The 22,620-nt window shown below is 43.0% G+C and overlaps 1 protein-coding gene across 3 annotated transcripts in view; it reads right to left on the reverse strand.

The window, feature by feature from the left end:
• Window positions 1–22,620, reverse strand: part of LOC120020472 (SPRY domain-containing SOCS box protein 4-like) — a 126,782-nt gene that overhangs the window by 44,726 nt on the left and 59,436 nt on the right. The window contains exons 3-4 of one of the 3 annotated variants that reach the window (XM_038964172.1): window positions 14,354–15,288; window positions 11,690–11,834 (exon numbers count right to left, since the gene is read on the reverse strand). In XM_038964172.1, coding sequence (XP_038820100.1) covers window positions 11,722–11,834; window positions 14,354–15,086 — 846 coding nt within the window. In that variant the 5' untranslated portion in view covers window positions 15,087–15,288 and the 3' untranslated portion in view covers window positions 11,690–11,721. Of the gene's footprint in view, window positions 1–11,689; window positions 11,835–14,353; window positions 15,465–22,620 lie in introns of those variants that run through there. The other 2 variants (XM_038964170.1, XM_038964171.1) reach the window with 2 other exon arrangements.

Consider the following 22,620-nt stretch of genomic DNA (forward strand, 5'->3'; position numbering starts at 1 on the left):
GCTCCAGGGTAATAAGTGGCTCGGGTCGAGCTGTGAGCGTGGTGGCTAGCATGGGCCTCTCCTCTCTCCAGCATTTAAATTGCTGCTGATCCTGCATTTGTCAAATCACACAAGGGGCTTTATTTTTGTCTGGTGTTAAGGCAGCGCTAGTGTCAAACGCATGTTAGTTTGTCAGTGTAGAAACTGCCGCACTGGCATTTTCCAGCCCTAACGCCAGGTTTGGGAATTTACCTGTCTTATATCAGCATGCTTGCGCTCAGATGGGAGGGGTGGAGATATTTTAGGTGTGGTTTTAATGGTAACACAGTTGGTTAGGGCATTATTTTGACAGCAGAAACGCAGCCTATCCAGCTGTGACGCACACTGCCCATATGGGCATGGAACAAGAGTAGCCTAAAGTGAATTTGTTGCCTGTATACTTCGTATTTAGAAACATAAACTAATGTTTTTTCCCATTTCATTTTATTTGGTTAAAAACCAAGCGTAGAAGTCGTGACTGTAGTAGTCAAGACTGTTGATAAAGGGTTTGGCTCCTGAGACCGATTGGAAATAAATCTTAAATCACCAAAGCTTTATTCAAATATAAAGTTAGTAAAACAGTGAACTGACATTCCCTTTTTATCTATGCATTTTTTAGCCATGCAGGGCCCATTTTCGATGCCTCCATGATGTAGGCTACTTTCCATGCCCATCATGAAATGAGAACTTCTCGCTTTGATCTCACAACAATCCAAGATGGCAGCCAATCAGTCTGTCCCTTGAGATCAGAGTTTTAAGACACACTTTTGATGTGAAGGTGGATGCTGTATATAACAACTATTATTTTTAGATCTCAGTCTCTATTTTACGAAATTTGCTTGTACAAAGATTTCTGATTGATTTCTGATTGAGAAGCCTTACACCTTTTTGGAGTTAGAGCGCAGAGTCAGGAGCGTCTGTCTGCGCGCAAGGCCTGCTACGCGAGCGCAGGTGCGCACTGATGGCTAGGAGCGGAGAAGCAATTGCCAGATTGGAAAACCTGATGCGCCGTGGGAAAATCTATGTCGTTCTACATAACGTCTACTGGTCATTGCACACCTGTGCTGAAAGACCTCCTACAACCGGCATTATGTATCTGTTAGTGTGCCTGCTCTTTACTCAATGCTATCCTGGATTAAATAGGCTGAATGATCAACGGGTGAGTGAATTATCCTCTCCTTATGCCCTACAATTTGCAAACACTCCGACGAGACCATCATGTCAATACCACCAGGAACTTGGTCTCTCTCTGCAGCTACATTTGTTCCACTCTCAAACGCATGTGGGCCTACACTTGATGGCATCCTTCCATAATCTCAAACTCTTGAACAACTTTTGTTCTGTGTAGAAAGACTCTGTTTTATTGACAATGGTGCTGGCTCCGCCAAGTCCTCACGCATTGGACAACTGAGATGTATTGTTGTGCTTTTATTGTTGATCTCTGGTAATATGGGACCAACCCCTGGTCCGGTAGACACCATGCAATCTATACCGACTCCCTAGGATTTTAAAAGGTTTCAGCATGTTAATGTCAGAAGTTTCCAAAAATAGACATGATTAGAATATGGGCCAAAATGACAAATGCAGATATAACGGTTTTATCAGAAACTTGGCTAAAGAACTCTGTGTTAAATTACTTGATTTCTATTGATGGGTACACGGTTTTTAGAATGGATCGGATGAGTAGAGGAGGGGTTGCAATTTATGTGAAATCCAAGTTTAACACATCTGAAATTCTCTCAATTACCAAAGCCAAACATTTTGAATTGGTTGCGGTTAAAGTGAACGTATATAAGGACTCCCACATCACCGCCCTCGGCTGCTACAGACCGCCCTCGGCTGCTACAGACCGCCCTCGGCTGCTACAGACCGCCCTCGGCTGCTACAGACCGCCCTCGGCTTCGGGAGATGAACTTAACTCTCTTTCTGATGTTCTGCACAAGCTAAATGACTCTAAATTCATTATTTTAGAAGATTTGAACTGGGACATGCTTACATCTGTATCGGACTCTTTTAAAGAACTGTGTGACTCTCTGAATCTCGTGCAATTTATTATTTTACCTACAAGACCGAATCCCAGAGCACCTAACAAATCAACGCTTATTGGACATTATTCTAACGAATACCTCTCACAAATACACATCGACTGGGATATTCTGTAATGATGTCAGTGATCACTGTGCAGTCGCTTGTGTTAGAAATACAAACATGACCAAAGCCAAACCCCGTTATATTTTTAAAAGACATTTTAGACAGTTTTATGAGCAAGCCTTCTTACAATAAAATTGACAGAGTAAGTCTGATTGCCAATGTTGACACTGCCTTGGACTATTTTTATATTAAATTTGTGTCCATTTGTGATAAGCATGCCCCTGTGAAGAAATGTAGAATCAGTGGAAGGGACAATCCCTGGTTTTCAGATAACTTGGCAGAATTAATTAGAAAGAGAAATGGCTTTTGGGCTCAAGCTAGACATACAAATGCTCCTGATGACTGGGCCTCCTTCAGAGCGCTAAGAACCAAATGCACATGATTGATCAGGAAGTCCAAATCAGATTTCTATCTAAATGCAGTCACAGAGAACCTAAACAACCCTAGCAAGTTCTGGAAGCTAATCCAATCAATGTCAGGTTCTAATGTATCCTCTGGCTTTCCTGACCATTTAATGATGGATTCTAATGAAGTGAAAGATAAAGTGTTTGATAATGGTGGGACCCAGGCCTCTAATGTAAGCTCTGTTAAAGTAAACTATGATATAGGCCCTCGTGAACCATTTTAACTTTGAGCCTGTTTCTTATGCTGAGGTCTATAAAGCACTAAAGGCAATAGACACTAAAAAGTAGTAGCTGGTATTATTATTGAACCTGTGGCTCATAGTCTCTTGACCAATTCCATACCCAGCATTTGGAAATCAGCTTATTTCCTCCTGCTACTAAAGGGTGGAGATCCCTCAGATGCTAATAACTATGGTCCTATCTCTAAACTCCCTATCCTGGCCAAAGTCTATGAATCCCTAGTGAACTTGCAGTTAAAAAAACATCTTAATTGAAAAGAACATACTGAGCAGGGATCAGTCTGGCTTTAGATCGGGGCACAGCACCACAACTGCAGCTATAGCAGTGGCAAATGACATCATAAATGCACTTGATAAAAAGCAACATTGTGCTGCTCTGTTTGTTGATTTATCAAAGGCATTTGATTCAATTGACCATGAATTGTTTCTAGCTAGACTCAAACATTGTTTTCAGTGAAGGGCAGTAAATTGGTTTGGAACTATCTTTCTGACAGAACACAATGTGTATAAACTGACAATCACACATCTAGCTTTGTTGAGATTGATAGAGGTGTGCCCCAGGGTTCCATTTTAGCTCCTGTGTTGTTCTCAATTTTTATTAACCAGCAAAGTAGCATCTATATGCAGATGATAAGAGTCATATATTCATGTGCTCCTCTGGTTCAGGCTGTTGGCCTCCCTTTATGGTCTTAAACTGGTCTTGAATGTACAAAAAAACAAAATTCATGACCTTTACCAGAGCTCGCAAAGAACATCCAGCCAACTTGACAAAAACCGTGGGACGCTTTGGAGTCAACATGGGCTAGCATCCCTGTGGAACGCTTTCGACACCTGGTAGAGTCCATGCCCTGACGAATTGAGACTATTCTGAGGGCAAAAGTGTGTGCAAACTCAATATTAAGAAGGTTTATGTTTGCATGAAGGTGTATGTTTGCATGAAGTAGACTACCAGGAGTTTAACCATACTGTATATTGCTACCTTATCCCTGTTGTTCACCATAGCCCCCCTATATGGGTGAGTGATGAGGAAGTACAGCACAGTATCAGCTTATTACCAACTCGCCTGCTGTGAGATAAAGACCACATAGACAAACACCATTGTAAATACAACCCATATTTATGCTTATTTATATTCCCTTTTGTAATTTAACCATTTGTACATCATTACAACACAGTATATATACATAATATGACATTTGTAATGTCTTTATTCTTTTGGAACTTCTGTGAGTGGAATGTTTACTGTTCATTTTTATTGTTTATTTCACTTTTGTATATTATATACCTCACTTGCTTTGGCAATGTTAACATATGCATCCCATGCCAATAAAGCCCCTTGAATGAGAGAGAGGGAGGGAGATAAAGAGAGAAAGAGAGAGAGAGACTAACTTATGTTTGGGTACTTCATTTAAAATGCATGGATGTTAATGGGATATTTACACTAAAACTCCAGTAAGGATTGATCCCTTAGTAAATAAGGTCATAACTCAGGTTGCATACCAGCCATGCATCCGGAGTACCGGCTATTTCTATGTGAAACCGTGTGAATTACAGTAGCGTACTGTGATTAACTACTCTGGGGCAATGGGCCATAGCAGAAAAGATGAGAAAAGCCAAACAGCTTTTTAGAAGATACAATGGTGATCAATCTCTTATTATTTTATGTTCTATATTGTCCAACAATAACTCATAAATAACCCAATAAACTCCATTCCATTCAATGACGCGAAAAGACCTATTAACGTAAAGTCATTACTGTACTGCCAAGCACCCCACCCACACACACACACACACACACACACACACACACACACACACACATAGAGAGACAGAGAGAATGTCAGTGTGTGTGAGCGGTGGAGACCCCATCAGTAGCAATGGCTGAAACATGAGACGTATGTGGCAGGGTCTACAGTCAATCACGGATTACAAAAAGAAAACCAGCTCCGTCGCGGACATCGACATCTTGCTCCCAGACAAATTAAACAACTTATTTGCTCGTTTTGAGGACAATACAGTACCACTGACACGGCCTGGTGCCAAAGCCTGTGGGCTCTCCTTCACCGTGGCCAACGTGAGTAAAACATTTAAATGTGTTAACCCTCGCAAGGCTGCCAGCCCAGACGGAATCCCAAGCCGCGTCCTCAGAGCATGCGCAGACTAGCTGGCTGGTGTGTTTACGGACATATTCAATCAATCCCTATCCCAGTCTGCTGTTCCCACATGCTTCAAGATGTCCACCATTGTTCCTGTTCCCAAGAAAGCTAAGGTAACTGAACTAAATGACTATCGTCCCGTAGCACTCACTTCCGTCATCATGAAGTGCTTTGAGAAACTAGTCAAGGATCATATCAACTGATACCCTAGAACCACTCCAATTTGCTTACCACCCCAATAGGTCCACAGATGATGCAATCGCCATCACACTGCCCTATCCCATCTGGACAAGAGGAATACCTATGTAAGAATGCTGTTCATTGACTACAGCTCAGCATTCAACAACATAGTACCCTCCAAACTCGACATGACGCTGGGTCTCGACCCCGCCCTGTGCAACTGGGTCCTGGACTTTGACGGCCGCCCCCAGGTGGTGAGGGTAGGAAACAACATCTCCACCCCGCTGGTGGAAAGTTCTTCGGCGCACACATCGCAGACAAACTGAAATGGTCCACCCACACAGATAGCGTGGTGAAGAAGGCGCAATAGCGCCTCTTCAACCTCAGGAGGCTATAGAAATGTGGCTTGTCACCTAAAACACTCACAAACTTTTACAGATGCACAAATCGAGAGCATCCAGTCAGGCTGTATCACCGCCTGGTACGGCAACTGCTCCGCCCACAACCGCAAGGCTCTCCAGAGGGTATTGCGGTCTGCACAACGCATCACCATCACTGGGGGCAAACTACCTGCCCTCCAGGACACCTAGAGCACCCGATGTCACAGGAAGGCCAAAAAGATCATAAAAGACAACAACCACCCGAGCCACTGCCTGTTCACCCCACTATCATCCAGAAGGCGAGGTCAGTACAGGTGCATCAAAGCTGGGACCAAGAGACTGAAAAACAGCTTCTATCTCAAGGCCATCAGACTGTTAATCAGCCATCACTAGCATAGAGTGGCTGCTGCCAACATAGACAAATCTCTGGCCACTCTAATACATTTAATAAATGTATCACTAGTCACTTTAAATAACGCCACTTTAATAATGTCTACATATCCTACATTACTCATCTCATATGTATATTGTGCTGCCATCCTGTTAGAAGGTAACAGATGATTTTATTACAGTGGTTAAGATGGATTTTCATCGTGTTCCATGATGTTTATCGCCCCCTATCGGAGCTTTCTGGTCCTTAGAAAGACTGTAGGGAAACAGGAAGTAGAGTAGTTGTTCTGCACGCAGAGAAGCAGCTAAAAACAACGCTACGGTGCAGGGCTTTCAGTGCAGTTATATCTTGTCACGCTTCAGCCTCGGAAAATATTTGTTTGTAAATTCGGGGAAAAATGTGTTTGTAAATTCGATTCAAGCATATTGCTTGTGATGATAATCTTGTTATTGATAGAATTGCTATCTTATCAATGTTAGTTGGTTGCATTTACTCACACATATTGCCTTGCCTTTCATGTATGCCAGCAGCTGTATTACTTTGCTCGTGCGTCATGTAAATGGAATTGTAAAACATGCAATACTGTAGTTTTGTTACTGTTTCTAGTGTAATATGCTTTGTTATTGTACAGAGGTGGTTGCACATTATTAGAGTAATGAAAGGAGTCAGCCAATTACCATATGAGTAACAATTAGCTATATGGTTTGGCATCATGCCAGATACATGGTACCTTTGCACGTGCTTTGTATTTATGCAACTTCAACTTGAAATGTATAATGTACAGCGGCAGTATGTCGATGTGAATTGAAAACTAAAGTATATTATTTTCTGTATTTTGCAGCTTCACAACATAAATGTTTTCAATATATTAATTCAAGAAAAGTCACGCCTTGGAAGTTTAATTGAAGAATTAGTTGTTAGCTATCTGTCTAGTTTTGCATGGGAACGCAGAATATATATACTGTATTCAATACCATCTACTGGATCTTGCCTATGCCGCACGGCCGTCGCTCATCCATAAATTTATATGTACATATTCTTATTCATCCCTTTACATTTGTGTGTATAAGGTAGTCGTTGTGAATTTGTTAGATGACTTGTTAGATGTTACTGCACTGTTGTAACTAGAAGCACAAGCATTTTGCTACACTCGCATTAACATCTGCTAACCATGTGTACAGTTGAAGTCGGAAGTTTACATACACCTTAGCCAAATACATTTAAACTCAGTTTTTCACATATCCTGACATTTAATCCGAGTAAAGATTCCCTGTCTTAGGTAAGCCACTTTATCTTAAGAATGTGAAATGTCAATAATAGTAGAGTGATTTATTTCAGCTTTTATTTATTTCATCACATTCCCAGTGGGTCAGAAGTTTACACACACTCAATTAGTATTTGGTAGCATTGCCTTGAAATTGTTTAACTTGGGTCAAACGTTTCGGGTAAGCTTCCCACAATAAGTTGGGTGAATTTTGGCCCATTCCTCCTCACAGAGCTGGTGTAACTGAGTCAGGTTTGTAGGCCTCCTTGCTTGCACACGCTTTTTCAGTTCTGCCCAAACATTTTCTATAGGATTGAGGTCAGGGCTTCGTGATGGCCACTTCAATACCTTGACTTTGTTGTCCTTTAGCCATTTTGCCACAACTTTGGAAGTATGCTTGGGGTCATTGTCCATTTGGAAGACCCATTTGCGACCAAGCTTTAACTTCCTGACTGATGTCTTGAGATGTTGCTTCAATATATCCACATAATTTTACTTCCTCATGATACCCTCTATTTTGTGAAGTGCATCAGTCCATCCTGCAGCAAAGCACCCCCACAACATGGTGTTACCACCCCTGTGCTTCACGGTTGGGATGGTGTTCTTCAGCTTGCAAGCATCCCCCTTTTTCCTCTAAACATAACGATGGTCATTATGGCCAAACAGTTCTATTTTTGTTTCATCAGACCAGAGGACATTTCTCCAAAAGCACGATCTTTGTCCCCATGTGTAGTTGCAAACCGTAGTCTGTCTTTTTTATGGCGGCTTTGGAGCAGTGGCTTCCTTGCTGGGCAGCCTTTCAGGTTATGCCGATATAGGACTCGTTTTACTGTGGATATAGAAACTTTTGTACCCGTTTCCTCCAGCATCTTCACAAGGACCTTTGCTGTTGTTCTGGGATTGATTTGCACTTTTCACACCAAAGTACGTTAAATCTCTAGGAGACAGAACGCATCTCCTTCCTGAGCGGTATGACGACTGCCTGGTCCCATGGTGTTTATACTTGCGTACTATTGTTTGTACAGATGAACATGGAACGTTCAGGCACTTGGAAATTGCTCCCAAGGATGAACCAGACTTGTGGAGGTCTACAAAAAAAAATTCTGAGGTCTTGGCAGATTTTTTTGATTTTGTGATATAGTGAATTATAAGTGAAATAGTCTATCTGTAAACAATTGTTGGAAAAATGTGTTGTGTCATGCACAAAGTAGATGTCCTAACCGACTTGCCAAAACTATAGTTTGTTAACAAGAAATTTGTGGAGTGGTTGAAAAACGAGTTTTAATGACTCCAACCTAAGTGTATGTAAACTTCCGACTTCAACAGTATGTGACCAATAAAATTTGATTGGATTTGTGCGCAGGCATTTTTGTTTCAGGCTGTGTGTGTGTGTGTGTGTGTGTGCGCGCGTCTACCAGCTTCCTGACACACGTTCCTGGGCACCAGAGAGGAGACCCCATCAGTAGCAAAGCGCCTAACAGATTCAGCCCAAAGATCACACACATACACACACTGGGGTTCTGTGGACACACACACACACACGGCTCCCTGTTTGACAGACGCTCTCCCTTCTCACAGAAATCACCTTTACCTCATATACACACACACAAGACATATGCCAGTCACATCTCGCTGGTCATGACACTGGGGCTCTGTGAGCATCCCTGGACGGGACAAAGGCACATGATAAAATTACACACATTGAGTACATACATAGTGCCTGCCTGTGTCTCAGCCAAAGCCTACTGTGTGTAACATTCAATACAGACACTGACCAGCAGAGTCCCTCTATCCCTCCACCCATTCCGTCCTCCAGCCTCTCTCCTTTACCCTCCTCTGCCTGCTCTGAAAGCTCAACACAATCAGTACTTTCAGACCTTTCACTCACGCACATCAATTCAACACACTCTGTCCACACACACTCTGTCTACAGATTCCCATGGGGACAAGAAAACATACTGTGTACCAAGACACACACACGAACAAGCACAAAATCACACAAAGGACATGCACCCACAGAGACAAATTAACACACACACGCACGTCATCCCAGCGGCAGACAGACATCCATGATGACTTCATGACAGTGAGTCATGCGTGCTAAACAGCAGCTGCAGATAGCTTTATTCAAACCTCATCTCAATTCCAACATTTTAATCATCAGTTGTTGGCAGTGCTCAAAATGTGCATCTATTTTTTGAATGAAGTTAAATCTGATTTGAATTTCTATTCCTGAAAAGAAAAAAAACTGTAGTACGACAAACACACAACACACACCTCTGGAGGGCAACTGGATTTCCCATCTCCACATTTGCATTTACTAATTTATCTCCCCAAAAATAGCATCACACGGGATCTACCTTCCGCATTGTTTAGCAGTAAATTGAAAGCATTCTTATCACACGCTGCGCATCTGCACACAAAACCTGCATACACATATCAGGCTGCAGTTCCATGCAGACACACATATTCACACACACCATGTCTCATCCTTAAAGTGAACCGGTATACATCTTCTCTTTAGCGGAGGCTTTCAACCTCCGACTGTACACCATCAAACCAATTCTTTAGAACGACTACCTTTCAAGGACAAGAGCTTTCAACATTCATTCCACTTTTTCCAGACTAAAGCTTGGAAGCACACAACTGCCGTAACCATTTCCAAGCATAGAAAATACTTTTCAACTGGTGCTTTGAACAGGCTTAGAGATTCTCAGACCTAGGCCATTGCTGTTCCTATCCGTGAAATCCTACCGGTGTGTCTGAGGTTTTTCCACAGCAGGACCGGTAAATGTGAACGGTTAAGTTAAACCACTTTGGATTATAAATGGTCTGCTTTAAACAGGGCCTAACCTAGGAAAAGACCAACATAAGCCAATGTCCACTGTGGCACAAAAAGGGACAAGGGACAAAAGATGCACAACACCAGATTTGTAACATGGGGTCTCATGTAATGTGCTCAGGTGGTGTGAAAACAATAGGTTTCACTACCTAAAAACCTGATTACTTCAAAGAAAGGTCAGTGTGTTAGCAGCAGAGATGTGAAGTGACTCGTCTAGCATGAAAAGACGCGACAAACCTCAGACACACCGGTAGGATTGTCAAAGGCACACCTGCTGGCAGTACTTAGCACCTATGAACAGCGTCAGCAGTAAATCTATTTTGTGTTCACACAGCAAAGACCTTGGAAGTCTTCAGCCACTTAGCCTTGTTAAAATACTCCAAACCAGAAGGTGGCAGTAGCGTTGTTTGGCAATGAATATCCTTGCGTATTGCTTATGGTCTAGATTCCAAGTTATCTGTACTAATCTTGCTATTTTGTAGAAAGCCCATGTTGATACTAGCTATATGACCACATCTAGATAACTAACTAGCAAGATGACTTAGAAACTATTTAATTCACTCTCCATAATCCCATACTGCCAGTGCCAGCCCATAGCCAAATGATTAGCTAGCTAATGTTAGCATATTCGCTAGCTAGCACAATATAGCTAGCTAATGTGGCTAGCTAGCTAATGTAGCTAGCTAGCTAAGGACACTGCACTAACTTGGCAGCTAACACAGGCAGCTGTTTCATGGAAACTAGCAAATCCATAGACTAAGGAGAAGAAGGCGGAGTCAACCATGTCCGGAAGTGACTTCACCATTCATTTTTCGGATTCATGTTCACTCAAACATTGTTTTAAGCTTTGTTTTACTATTGATAGTTACAGCTGATTTCGGGATTGTATATAAATCCGGTCTCCTTTAATATTTGTCATCTGATGTATTCGTTTCAGTCTCTGAATAGTTTATCATACTTTTCGCCATCAGCTCCTGATATCAGGGCATATAATCTACAATTCATGTCCTGAATTAGCCTAATGTGCATGTGCATCCAGCTATATCCTGTCCGAGTTTGTTTTCCCTGATTAACAAGAAATGTGTGGTTGAAAAACGAGTTTTAACAACTCCAACCTAAGTGTATGTAAACTTCCGACTGTAAGATGGTAATACAATGGTAATACAATAATACCTGGGGGTACAGTAATGGTAGAAAAATGGCTAAATATGCTTCCTCTACACCTCTTCATACCACTGATCTGAGAAGCATGGTGGGAGGTATTTTAAACCAAAGTGATCATGAAGGGGAACAGATGAGGAAAGCAAAGCCCTTTGAAGGCAACATAGAACTTTACCTTGCGTCATTATTGGATGCTTTCCTGGAAAAGATACAATGACTGTTCAGAATACGAGAGGGCAGATCCTGAAGCAAAGCAGAAGCTACAGTATCTGATTCGGTCGTTATAGGCCGATGTAGAGATAGTGTAGACACTGAAGTCATTTAGCTTGGCAATGAACAGGGTTCTTTGTTTCCTGCACTGTCAACATTTTATTTAGATGATTTGCTAACAACACATAGTCATATCACTTTGAGATATTACATAAGATAGTGTAGAAGCATTATATCCATTCCAAATGATCAAGGATATATAAAAATAACACTTCATAAGACTTCTATGATGGTCTTATATCGACCAGATATTGACCTGGTTAAGCTAGGTGGCTTGACCAATGGTCCCTTTACATAATGAGCAATGCTGTCGATGTTGAAGTGCTGAGTCCTTGAGAACACCAACATACTCCGAGGCCCAGCAGCTCCGTGTTGTTTCTGGTTACATAAGACAACACGTCACACATTTTTTTTACTTGAGGAATACTGCACCAAACTATTTAGTTAGATGTATAACTGCACAATGAAACCATTCTTGGCAAAAACATCAACATTTATTACAGATATCTTTAGATTCATTCTGGGGGTTTTGAGGCAGTGAAAAAAGGTTTCCGTGTCTTCAGTGTCTCATGGGGGAAAACATCATTAACCAAAAGCAGAATCGGTCAGGAAACACACTCATTTTTCCAATTGGCGTGTTCATTCACTCTAACCATTCTCCCTCCATATAATATAGTTCTCATCCCATAGTGCGTGTGTGTGGCGAGAATCGCCGGGTGTTCCTCTGGTCTCAGGCTAAACACTGTTTCTTTGAAGAACATGTTTAAACTCCCTCTCCCCACACACCTGCAAAGACTGTTTTTATTACAATTTTGATCTGACTCTTGGGTCTGCAAAGTTTAGGGTTCAAAACTGAACTTGGATCCACGTTAAGTAGCAACGATACTTAAATATGAACTTCACCGAACAAAACATGTATTGTGTAACATGAAGTCCTATGAGTGTCATCTGATAAAGATCATCAAAGGTTAGTGATTAATTTTATCTCTATTTCTGCTTTTTGTTACTCCTCTCTTTGGCTGGAAAAATGACTGTCTTTTTCTGTGACTTGGCTCTAACCTAACATAATCGTTTAGTGTGTTTTCGTAGTAAAACCTTTTTGAATTTACAACAAGTGTATCTTTAAAATGGTGTAAAAAACTTGTATGTTTGAGGAATTTAAATTATGGGATTACTGTTGTTTTGAATTTGGCGCCCTGCACTTTCACTGGCTGTTGAAGAGGTGGGACGCTAACGTCTCACGTACCCTAGAGAGGTTAACAAGCTATAGTTTTGGCAAGTCGGTTAGGACATCTACTTTGTGCATGACACAAGTAATTTTACCAACAATTCTTTACAGACAGATTATTTCACTATCACAATTCCAGTGGGTCAGAAGTTTACATAATCTAAGTTGACTGTGCCTTTAAACAGCTTGGAAGATTCCAGACAATTCCATCATGGCTCTAGAAGCTTCTGTTAGGCTAATTGACATCATTTGAGTCAATTGGAGGTTTACCTGTGGATGTATTTCAAGGCCTACCTTCAAACTCAGTGCCTCTTTGCTTGACATCATGGGAAAATCAAAAGAAGTCAGCCAAGACCTCAGAAAAAAAATTGTAGACCTCCACAAGTCTGGTTCATCCTTGGGAGCAATTTCCAAATGCCTGAAAGTACCACGTTCATCTGTACAAACAATAGTATGCAAGTATAAACGCCATGGGACCACGCAGCCGTCATACCGCTCAGGAAGGAGACGCGTTCTGTCTCCTAGAGATGAACGTACTTTGGTGCGAAAAGTGCAAATCAATCCCAGAACAACAGCAAAGGCCCTTGTGAAGATGCTGGAGGAAACAGGTACAAAGTATCTGTATCCACAGTAAAACGAGTCCTATATCAACATAACCTGAATGGCTGCTCAGCAAGGAAGCCACTGCTCCAAACCCGCCATAAAAAAGACAGACTACGGTTTGCAACTGCACATGGGGACAAAGATCGTGCTTTTGGAGAAATGTCCTCTGGTCTGATGAAACAAAAATATAACTGTTTGGCCATAATGACCATCATTATGTTTAGAGGAAAAAGGGGGAGGCTTGCAAGCTGAAGAACACCATCCCAACCGTGAAGCACGGGGGTGGTAACATCATGTTGTGGGGGTGCTTTGCTGCAGGAGGGACTGGTGCACTTCACAAAATAGATGGCATCATGAGGCAGGAAAATTATGTGGATATATTGAAGCAACATCTCAAGACATCAGTCAGGAAGTTAAAGCTTGGTCGCAAATGGGTCTTCCAAATGGACAATGACCCCAAGCATACTTCCAAAGTTGTGGCAAAATGGCTTAAAGACAACAAAGTCAAGGTATTGGAGTGGACATCACGAAGCCCTGACCTCAATCCTATAGAAAATGTGAGGGCAGAACTGAAAGAGCATGTGCGAGCAAGGAGGCCTACAAACCTGACTCAGTTACACCAGCTCTGTGAGGAGGAATGGGCCAAAATTCACCCAACTTATTGTGGGAAGCTTGTGGAAGGCTATCCGAAACGTTTCACCCAAGTTAAACAATTTAAAGGCAATGCTACCAAATACTAATTGAGTGTATGTAAACTTCTGACCCACTGGGAATGTGATGAAAGAAATAAAAGCTGAAATAAATAATTCTCTCTACTATTATTCTGAGATTTCACATTCTTAAAATAAAGTGGTGATCCTAATTGACCGAAGACAGGGAATTTTTACTAGGTTTAAATGTCAGGAATTGTGAAAAACTGAGTTTAAATCTATTTGGCTAAGGTGTATGTAAACGTCCGACTTCAACTGTATATACTGACGCAAAATACAAGGCAAGTCTAGACCTCTACTTATTAATTCCTGTGAGAGACAGTAGAACAAGAGATTAAAGAGGAGAGGACACTTACGATCCAGTCCGTTGACGTATCTCATGCTGATCTCGCAGTGGCCCCACACGGCGCTGACGATGGGGTACAGCTTCTTCCCCTTCAGGCCTCTGAACGCCACTCCCAGGTACTGTCCGTCCACCGTGAAACTCAACGTGCCCTCGTCCATATCCAACACCACTAGAAGAGCGTCCGGCAACACGAAAGCCTCCTCTGGCTCTAAGAAACACGGATATGAAGGTAGGGAAGCCTGGGCCCGGTTCTTACTGTCATGGTACAGTCGGTTCCTGCCCAAGTCCCACCCCCAGGACTCTGAGTCACTGCCCACTAGCGCCATGTAGCCGACCGAGTGTAAGGGGGCGTCAGCGGTGGCAACTCCCACCACGGCATGTGTTCCTCGCTGTCTCACTGGCCAGTGGATCCGCCAGACGTGAAGTCCCCGCGTGTAGCCCACTTGGCCGCGGATGCAGTCGGTGCTCTGGGCTACGGGGTGGCGGTGGAAGGTCAGTTTGTCCTCCTCCTTGATGAAGACGTTGAGCGAGCGATCCTCTGGGTTCCAGGCGTGGCGGAGCTGTAGGTCTGGAGGGGCGGCGGGCATGTCTAGAAGTAGGTCCAACCGGGGTGGCTTGTGGAAGTCGGGGCCCCGCAGCTCGGGGTGGAGGAGCCGGCGGTGGGCCGAGGGACGGAACGAGGGTGAGCCGCCCTCGCCGCGACTGTCCACTGACTTGATGCCGCCAGAGATTTTCTGGCCCATGGTGGCGGTGAGAAAGGGGGAGTGGAAAGGGGGAGGAAGCTGTTAGTTTGGGTCGGTTTGGTCCTCCGTCGCCCCGGCGTTACCTCATCAAAGCGGATTTTCAGTGCAGTAACCAGTGGAACCACAGGGGGTGGTGATGATGCACTCCTGTTGCAGGCTCACGTCACAAATCCGCCTTCAAAAGGGGCCAACGAAGACACGCCTGCGAGGAGAGCGCAGAGAGAGGAGAATGTGAGTACATGTAAGGTTACAGATTGTTATGACTGCTCTGGCCGGAATCACTGCCTCCCTGAAAAACACAGTCAAACAAAGTGCGAGCGAGAGCGAGAGCGAGAGAGAGAGAGAGAGAGAGAGAGAGAGAGAGAGAGAGAGAGAGAGAGAGAGAGAGAGCGAGAGAGAGCGAGAGAGAGCGAGAGAGAGCGAGAGAGAGCGAGAGAGAGAGAGACACAGAGAGAGACACAGAGAGAGAGACAGAGAGAGAGACACAGAGAGAGAGACAGAGAGAGAGACAGAGAGAGAGACAGAGAGAGAGACAGAGAGAGAGACAGAGAGAGAGACAGAGAGACAGAGAGACAGAGACAGACAGACAGACACAGACAGGGAGGGAGGGAGAGAGACAGACAGAGACAAAGTGTGAACGACAGGGAAAAAGATGGAGAGAAGTGGAAAGGCAGCGAGAGAGGGAGCGAGAGAGAGATAACAGAGTAGATCAGAGGGCAGTATGAAGGCTACTCCACAGCTCTTCATGCAAAACACAAACATGTGGGGGTGTTAACAGGAACAAATAAACTAAAAGGACGGGTGTACTGCAAACAAACACTTCCTGACTAACCTACCCCCTTTCCAGACTAACACACCCACACACACTGATCGAAGGCAGGCCTACTCTTTCAACATCTGCATTAAAGAGTACAGATGCCCACACACATACTGTTAACCCTCCACATTCGTACTCATATACAGGTTGAAAATGGCAGATTTGGACACTGATTTGGTTTTTCTTTCTTTCTCCTTGCATTTTGTATTTATATTGTGTGTATTTTCTGTAATTTGTGTAATTCAGGGTTCATCTGTAAAATAGACCTTGATCTCAGCATGACTCCCTGATAAAATAAAGGTTAAATAAATAAAAAAGAAGTGCCTAAATCGGAACGCAGTGGCTGTACATGAACATTCTCTAAATGATGTCAGCGCTCAGGCTCCGCGCTTCACAGCGCTGTATGAGTTGACTGACAGCTGTTCTGAACTTCAGCACAAGACAAGAAGTTACCCCCGTCACTCCCGCTAATTAGGCAACTTTTGAAAAAATGTATTTTCTGAGGGAAATGCAGTAAATTAAGAGGAATAATCTATTTTGAAAGATGAGACATTGAAGATGATAATAAATACCGCTTTGATGTCATACGAGCAAGCCAAACATCCAAATGTGCACTTCACATTTCCATATCATAAAACTCATGTAATATAAAGTGTCAACGTTTATGATCAATGTTTTTTCTATTGTGAGAAAATTCATAGAGGAACAGGCACCTGAATGCACACATGACTCTTTCTATGCGTACCAAAATTCCAATCTGTTTCTCTGAATTGCCCTGTGAAAGCCTAACACTGTAAGATCATAACTTAGCTATTCATGTTGGCAATAGAACAAGATTTCAAATGATGCCCACCTGACCCAGATTACGATTTATAATGGCCCGTTTTTGGATTGCATAAACAACTAATTGTGTGATGCAGGGCTGCGCTCCAAGCAAAACAACTACAAGTGTGCTTGCTCTAGTTTCACAACGGCACAACTAGGAGAGTTCAAAAATGACTCTTCTTTGAGTCATAAAAGTGCATTGAATATGCTTTTCATTATTATTCTGTAAGAAATATATTTTGTGATGGGGGGGGGTCGTATCGCTTTGACAATATTACAATATTATTTTTGTGCTAGTTGGCTGTACCTGCACAAAAACTCAAAAAATGTTTCCCCCATGACTGATCAAAACGTATTTTCTCATGGCTCTCTTGTCCCTCTGCAGCAGACATATATATGATGAGTATTTATGTTTGGAACATCAAATCGCCATACATAGAGAATTGCAGTACATATCGGCTCCGAAGTATCATGGTAATATCGTGAGGTCCCTGGCAATTCCCAGCCCTTATCCATATTGGCCAATTCCCAGCCCTTATCCATATTGATCAATTCCCAGCCCTTATCCATATTGGCCAATTCCCAGCCCTTATCCATATTGGCCAATTCCCAGCCCTTATCCATATTGGCCAATTCCCAGCCCTTATCCATATTGGCCAATTCCCAGCCCTTATCCATATTTGCCCATTCCCAGCCCTTATCCATATTTGCCCATTCCCAGCCCTTATCCATATTTGCCCATTCCCAGCCCTTATCCATATTGGCCCATTCCCAGCCCTTATCCATATTTGCCCATTCCCAGCCCTTATCCATATTGATCAATTCCCAGCCCTTATCCATATTGATCAATTCCCAGCCCTTATCCATATTGGCCCATTCCCAGCCCTTATCCATATTGGCCCATTCCCAGCCCTTATCCATATTGGCCCATTCCCAGCCCTTATCCATATTGGCCCATTCCCAGCCCTTATCCATATTGGCCCATTCCCAGCCCTTATCCATATTGGCCCATTCCCAGCCCTTATCCATATTGGCCCATTCCCAGCCCTTATCCATATTGGCCCATTCCCAGCCCTTATCCATATTGGCCCATTCCCAGCCCTTATCCATATTGGCCCATTCCCAGCCCTTATCCATATTGGCCCATTCCCAGCCCTTATCCATATTGGCCCATTCCCAGCCCTTATCCATATTGGCCCATTCCCAGCCCTTATCCATATTGGCCCATTCCCAGCCCTTATCCATATTGGCCCATTCCCAGCCCTTATCCATATTGGCCCATTCCCAGCCCTTATCCATATTGGCCCATTCCCAGCCCTTATCCATATTGGCCCATTCCCAGCCCTTATCCATATTGGCCCATTCCCAGCCCTTATCCATATTGGCCCATTCCCAGCCCTTATCCATATTGGCCCATTCCCAGCCCTTATCCATATTGGCCCATTCCCAGCCCTTATCCATATTGGCCCATTCCCAGCCCTTATCCATATTGGCCCATTCCCAGCCCTTATCCATATTTGCCCATTCCCAGGAGTGTAAAGGGTTAAAGCATCCTGAGTGGTGTTCCTCTACAGCCAAGACTACAACTCAGAGGCGGCTAGCGTTCATTTAGATAATGCATTTTTAATGAGCGCCTTTTAGAAAAGGAGCAGAGTTGGCAAAAACAGGAAGGGAAAAAAAGGTCATAATTTATTGCCCTCTTGAGCTACCCGGGCCTAAAAAAACTCTTCAAACAAAGTCCCTGTTTGCCACAGCCAAAACATCATTAATCACAAGTGATGTGAAAAAGAACACTGAACTAGGAGATCATATAAGATTGGCTGATAATAAGTTAAAAATACTAGGGCTCTACATAACGCTAGCAGGCAGTTCCTGTTCCGACAAACACACACACAAACAGGTCCCACTTGGCTGCATGGATGCACACAAACAAACAGTTCCTGCTCAGCTGAAGTGATGTATACGTAACTTCCTGAACACAGGGAAAGGTACACTCATACCTCAGACTGGGAAGTGGCACTGACGCACCTCTTGGGGGTAAAGACACACAAAAGTATACACAGCTGACAGTTACAGTATATACTGAACGGTACTGTACTGTACACACAGATGTCAGACTGTGAAAGAGAGGTCTACTGTTGCTATGTAAGCTAAGGTAAGCACAGACACAAACACAGTAAAACAGTCAACACTCTTTCAGACACAGCCTGAAAGAGAGAGGTCTGTCTATGTAAGTTAACAGGAAGGAGGGTGACCAGACGGCCCTGGCTCACCCCTCTCCCTCCCTCCATCTCTCTCTCTCTCTCTCTCTCTCTCTGCCCCCCTCCGTCTTCCTCCCATCAAATGAGAAGAGGAATGACGTCATGAGAGCTGGCAGAGAGTGTGTGTGGCACCAGAGTTCAGTTTGTGTGAGTGTGTGTGTGCGCGCGCACACGTCCACTTATCCCCTCTCCCCCCAGATGGCTCCTCTACTCAGCTGGCCCAGAAGCAGTTTGGGATGGCATGTGGCTGGCAACCTACGCGGTACACTCGTTGTCAAGGGGTTGCTTCACCACTGACCTGCGTCGCCACGGTCATCATTACCACAGTTACCCCTCTGAAGGGACCTGGACCCAGCGTTTGGCGTGAAGAGCTACAACATGACCATCTGCTGTTTACACATGCCCTCTCTTCCCCTATTTGTCTCATGTCTCTGGCACACTTCATGGTTCCCCCCAGACTTCTGCCGACTCATTTAGGAGAGTGCTCTTCTCTGTCATCATCCCTTTGTTTAGCTGGGTTAGACAGGTGTGGCAGTTAGGGGAGCAGACAGCAGAGGTGTCAGGCACACACACTCACGGCAATTGAGAATATGTTTTGTTGTTACACTGACATGAGCATGGCTCTCCCTCAAAAAGGAGGTTAGGATGGGAAACATCTGAAAATGGGGTTTCTCTTGAGGAGAGAGAGACCGACCAAAGGCACAGACCAAAAGTGACCAAGATAGAACCAGATAAATAGATGTTTGATGGCAGACTAGTTGGGTAGGTTGTAACTCAGTTTGCCACCTTCCCTCCAACATCCCTAAAACTTTGTTACATCATGTGTGTATGAAATAATCTCCCAGTGCCCTCTGCCTCATAGCCAGGCTTTCATGCATATCTATACCTACATTTTAAATGGATTTGTCACTGGCCTACACACAATACCCCATAATGTCAAAATGGAGTTGTTTTAGAATTTTTACAAATTAATTTAAAAAATGAAAAGCAGAAAGTCAATAAAGTATTCAACATTTGTTATGGCAAGCCTAATAAGTTCAGAAGTAAAGATGTGCTTAACGAGTCATATAATAAGATGCATGGACTCACTCTGTGTGCAATAATAGTGCTTAACATGATTTTTGAATGAACACATCTCTGAACCACACACATACAGATCATTGTAAGGTCCCTCAGTCGAGCAGTGATTTTCAAACAGATTCAACCACAAAGACTTGGGAGGTTTTCCAATGCCTCACAAAGGGCACCTATTGGTAAATAAAAACATTAGTACAAAAAAACAGACATTGAACATCCCTTTGAGCATGGTGAAGTTACTAAATACACTTTGGAGGGTGTATCAATACACCCAGTCACTACAAAGATACAGATGTCCTTCCTAACTCAGTTGCCTAGGGGAAGGAAATCGCTTAGGGATTTCACCATGAGGACAATGGTGACAGGTGATGGGAAAAAAATGGGGGAAAAACTGAGAATGGATCAACAACACTGTAGTTACTCCACAATACTAACCTAATTGACAGAGTGAAAAGGAGGAAGCCAGTACAGAATAAAAATATTCCAAAACATACATCCTGTTCACAAAAAGGCACTAAAGTAATACTGTAAAAAATGTGGCAAAGCAATTCACTTTTTTGTCCTGAATACAAAGTGATACATGTATGTTTGGGGCAAATCCAATACATTACTGAGTACCACTCTCTATATTTTCAAGCATAGTGGTGGCTGTATCATGTTGTAGGTATGCTTGTAATCGTTAAGGAGTGGGGAGTTTTTCAGGATGAAAAATAAACAGAATGGAGCTAAGCACAAAATCCTAGAGGAAAACCTGATTCAGTCTGCTTTCCACCAGAGACTGGGAGATTAATTCACATTTCAACAGGACAATAACCTAAAACACAAGGCCAAATCTACACTGGAATTGCTTTCCAAGAAGACAGTGAATGTTCCAGAGTGGCTGAGTTACAGTTTTCACGGAAACTTCTTGAGAATCTATAGTAAGACCTGAAAATGGTTGTCTCGCAATGATCAACAACTAATTTGACAGAGCTTTTGACAAGAATAATGGGTAAACGTTGCACAATCCAGGTGTGGAAAACTCTTAGAGATTTACCCAAAAAGACTCACAGCTGTAATGACAAAGGTGCTTCTACAAAGTATTGACTCAGGGGTGTGAATACTTATGTAAATTAGATATTTCTGTATTTACTTTTTAATACATTAGCAAAAATGTCTGAAAACATGTTTTCACTTTGTCATCATAGGTATTGTAGTAGATGGATAAAAACAAAACAAACAAATCGCAACCATTTTGAATTCAGGCTGTAACACAACAAAATCTGAAATAAGTCAAAGGGTATGAATGCACTGTACACACACAGTCTCACACACACACAGTTCATCAGGCTGACATTCTTCTCACAGTCATTACCTAGGAACAGCCACACACACACAGTCCTAGGGAAAACTCCTCACTCCCCATAATAATGTCTGGGACATGAACAAATGATCAAACAAAGTCTGTCAGCTTTACAGGAGGAAGAACCTAGACCGGTCTGTTAATGGGAATCCAAAGCAATACGTTTACACAGACAAACACACGCTTGTAGCAACCCTGGTTCCAATTAGAGGTGTGTGTGTGTGTTGCTAGGGGTGAACTGCAGTGAAGACTATACAAACTATTCCAAACAACCTTTAGTGTCTACATAGTTGAGACTCATTCCTTGTGAGAATATGCCAGGGGTAGGTAGATTGTATGCAGTATGTCATTATTTAGTGTTATTATGTCAAAATATAGACTGAATTCCACAGAATGATTGGTCTTTATGAGAGAAGAAGTTATACTCCCGTTACTCCCATTAGACCATATAAAGAGAAAAAGAAATGTGGGAAATCTCCCTCCCTCTTCCATTTATTTTCATCCATCATTCCCTCTCTCCTGTTAGGCTAAAGAAACTCTTCCTTACTCTATCCCTCCTCCCACCTCTTTCCCCTCAATCCCTCTCTCTGTAGCAGCAGTAAACCATCAGCGAAAGGTAAAAACAGCACTAACACCCTGTAAATTGGTACAAATTACATCACGCTGCCAACAAAATGGGCCAGTCGATTTGCAGTGCTGCAATCAATGAAAGCCTGACAGGCAGAGACATCTGCTTTACACACACACACAAACTGTGATAGGCCTGCGTGTTTTGGAAGGTTAGCCTTTAAAAATGGGGATTTTAATGGTCAGGAGCACTTGGTTAAAAATCACACCAATGTATCAGTTTGAATTCAGTTTAGATAGTTTTAACTGGCCTGATATATTGCAGCCACAAACACACAGCAGGCATACATAAACATGGACATCAAAACCACACACACAGATAGGCACGTAGTCATTGACACACACAATAGATTTTTCTTGCAATTCTTACATATAAATTTCATTGGGAGAAAGGATGTTTGGCAGTTCTATTTTTTTTTTTTATGATGAATGTCTTTTTAGAAGCCAGCAGCACCAATGTGTCGGCGGAAGCACCGTTTAACTGACGACCGAAGTCAGCCTGCACAAGGAGTCGCTAGAGCGCAATGAGCCAAGTAAAGCCCATCCCGGCCAAACCCTCCCCTAACCTGGACAACGCTGGGCCAA

The sequence above is a fragment of the Salvelinus namaycush genome, chromosome 25 (assembly GCF_016432855.1).
Source record: "Salvelinus namaycush isolate Seneca chromosome 25, SaNama_1.0, whole genome shotgun sequence".
In the NCBI taxonomy this organism is placed as follows: domain Eukaryota; kingdom Metazoa; phylum Chordata; class Actinopteri; order Salmoniformes; family Salmonidae; genus Salvelinus; species Salvelinus namaycush.